General features: G+C 53.5%; 1 protein-coding gene across 1 annotated transcript in view; it reads right to left on the bottom strand.

The window, feature by feature from the left end:
- MRPL58 (mitochondrial ribosomal protein L58) overlaps positions 1–2,263 on the bottom strand; it is a gene marked incomplete at its 5' end in the record, with an annotated part of 5,397 nt that extends 3,134 nt beyond the window's left edge. The window contains 2 exons of the mRNA XM_019515243.1: positions 935–971; positions 2,177–2,263. Of these exons, the coding sequence (XP_019370788.1) occupies positions 935–971; positions 2,177–2,263 (124 nt within the window). The remainder of the gene's footprint in view (positions 1–934; positions 972–2,176) is intronic.
- Positions 2,264–2,267: the final 4 nt, after the last annotated feature.

The following is a 2,267-nucleotide window of genomic DNA, read 5'->3' as shown; positions in this document are numbered from 1 at the left end:
AGGCCTTGCTGAAGTCCAGAAAGACTACATCCACCGCGACACCTGCATCCATGGCCTTTGTGACCTGATCGTAGAAGGCAATCAGGTTGGTCTGACATGATCTCCCCCTAATAAATCCATGCTGATTGCCCCTGAGCATCATTTCTGATGCCGGCCCATCACAAATGTGCTCCTTGATGATCTTCTCAAAGAGTTTCCCCAGGATTGAGGTAAGATTGATGGGCCTATAGTTACCCGGGTCCTCCCTCTTCCCCTTCTTGAAGATGGGGACCACATTTGCTACCTTCCAATCATCTGGCACCTGGCCCAGGCACCACGATTGCTCATAGAGCCGTGCCAGGGGCCCCGCAATAACCCCAGCTAGCTCCCTCAACACCCTGGGGTGGAGATCATCCGGACCCGCTGGCTTGAACGCGTCCAGCCCCTCCAGAAGCTCTCTAACCCGGTCCTCCCCAACCTGAGGTCTGAAGGTGATCCCCTCGAGTCCGGCTTCTATCACACAAGTCATTCTGAATTGTAATTGCTTCCCTGCATTATTTCCCTCATCTCTCCCATTTTCTGTTATCACCATCATGCAGACTGTCTTCCAGTCTGTGGTATAAGGTACAAAATAGAGGTGCTGCTCCCACTCTATCATTCTGTCACTTCCCTCCAGTGTAATTATCTTCCATTCATCAGTGCATCTTGTGCACACCATTTCCTGTACAATCCATTCCTTTTCTTTAATTGGCAGATTTCCAGCGCTAATGGAAGCTGCGGTCTTAGCAAAGTTAACGCTTTGCTAATGATTTACCACCATTTGCTTTTTACACAGGTAATTGAACTCCCTCAAGCCCTAAAAATAGTCTGATTGATTTACTAGAAGCTATCAAAAGAACTTCACTGAAAGCATTTTGAATAAAGAAAAGGCATTTCTCCTATGTACTAGACTTACCCAATGGAATATCAGGGATGGTTTGTTGGGTCCGATCCTATAAAAGATGCATGTGATTAAAGCAACTGTGGCCTGATGATAAAGCAAGAATTTGTGCTCTAAAATGCATGTAAAGAGCCCAGGTTAAGTGTATACATAAGTGTATAAATGATTGGACTATAATTATCTGCTCATCCGCTGTGTAGTCTAAAGTGCACATTCTCCTTTTATTTCTTGTTAAGAGATGCGCTCACATTCTGTGTGGCCCAGATACTGCCCTACACAGTGGTGCTCAATCTTTTCCCCCATGGGCCAGCCAAGTGGTATGGAGCTGACCTGCAGGCTGAAATAAGCCCTGCATGCTAAGATCGGGACCTGCACTATCCCTGTGGGATGGAATTGAGCCCTGGGGCCTCGTTCTGCCCCTGCTTGGCCCTTGTGTGCCAAAATCAGGGCCTGTCTGCTGAGATCAAGTCTACACTGCCCTGCATCCTGGGACTGGGCCCCCAGGCCACCCCTGTGACCAGCATCAGGACCCCATGCTGTCCCTGCATGCATGCCCTCTGGCCTGAGGGGGCTCCGTGCAGGTCTAGAAATTCGTCAGCTGGGAAGTGATGCTGTCACGCCCCGGCCACTGAATTTCCAGACCTGGGTACAGCTCCGCAGGCCAGATCACGTGGTGCCAGGGGTTGTATCCAGCCTGTGGGCCAGGTGTTGAGTACCTGTGCTCTACAGCCTTCTTCTCCCCAGATCTCTCCCTGCTAGATGCTTTTTGCTGTTGTTTCTGGGGTTGGCTGTCAGCCCTGCCAGGCACTTCTCATGTGTTGGTCTAGTTGGGCCTCATCCAGTCCCTAGATTGTGGTGCCCCATCTTGTCACCAGGATCCATTGCAGACTCGGGGCTAAGCTCCCTGCTCCTGGCAGACGTGTTTGTTGCCACGGCCCCCTTTATCCTGTAATGCCCCGGCTAATCCAGGGTCTCCTGCCTGCTCTGTACCAGACTCCAGCTCTGTGGGTGCAGGTGGGTCCCACTGACCTCCCAGGCCCCAGGAGGCACCTGGAGGTGGGTGCTGCTGGGACAAGGCTTCCTTGGCATGAGGCGCTGCCCCAGTGCCTCCTGTACCAGCCGTGGACATGCACCTGACCAGCCATGGACAGGATGCAGCAAGGCAGGCAGCAGGGGTCACTACCTGCCCCCTATTGCCCCGCCCCCTGCAGATGTTGTCCCTCCCCTTCCTGTCCCCTCCCCCACACTCCAGCTCACCCCGTCTTGCTCCGTCGCGTCGCCGCCGCCCTGCGCCGGGTAGAGCTTGTCCAGGCTGTACTCGCTCCGGAACGCGCCGGCGGCTCGGGCG

Source organism: Gavialis gangeticus, unplaced genomic scaffold, assembly GCF_001723915.1.
Source record: "Gavialis gangeticus isolate Ggan-Ray unplaced genomic scaffold, GavGan_comp1, whole genome shotgun sequence".
Classification (NCBI taxonomy): domain Eukaryota; kingdom Metazoa; phylum Chordata; order Crocodylia; family Gavialidae; genus Gavialis; species Gavialis gangeticus.
The sequence above is the reverse complement of the archived record's forward strand: the minus strand, read 5'-3'. Positions and strand labels throughout refer to the sequence as shown.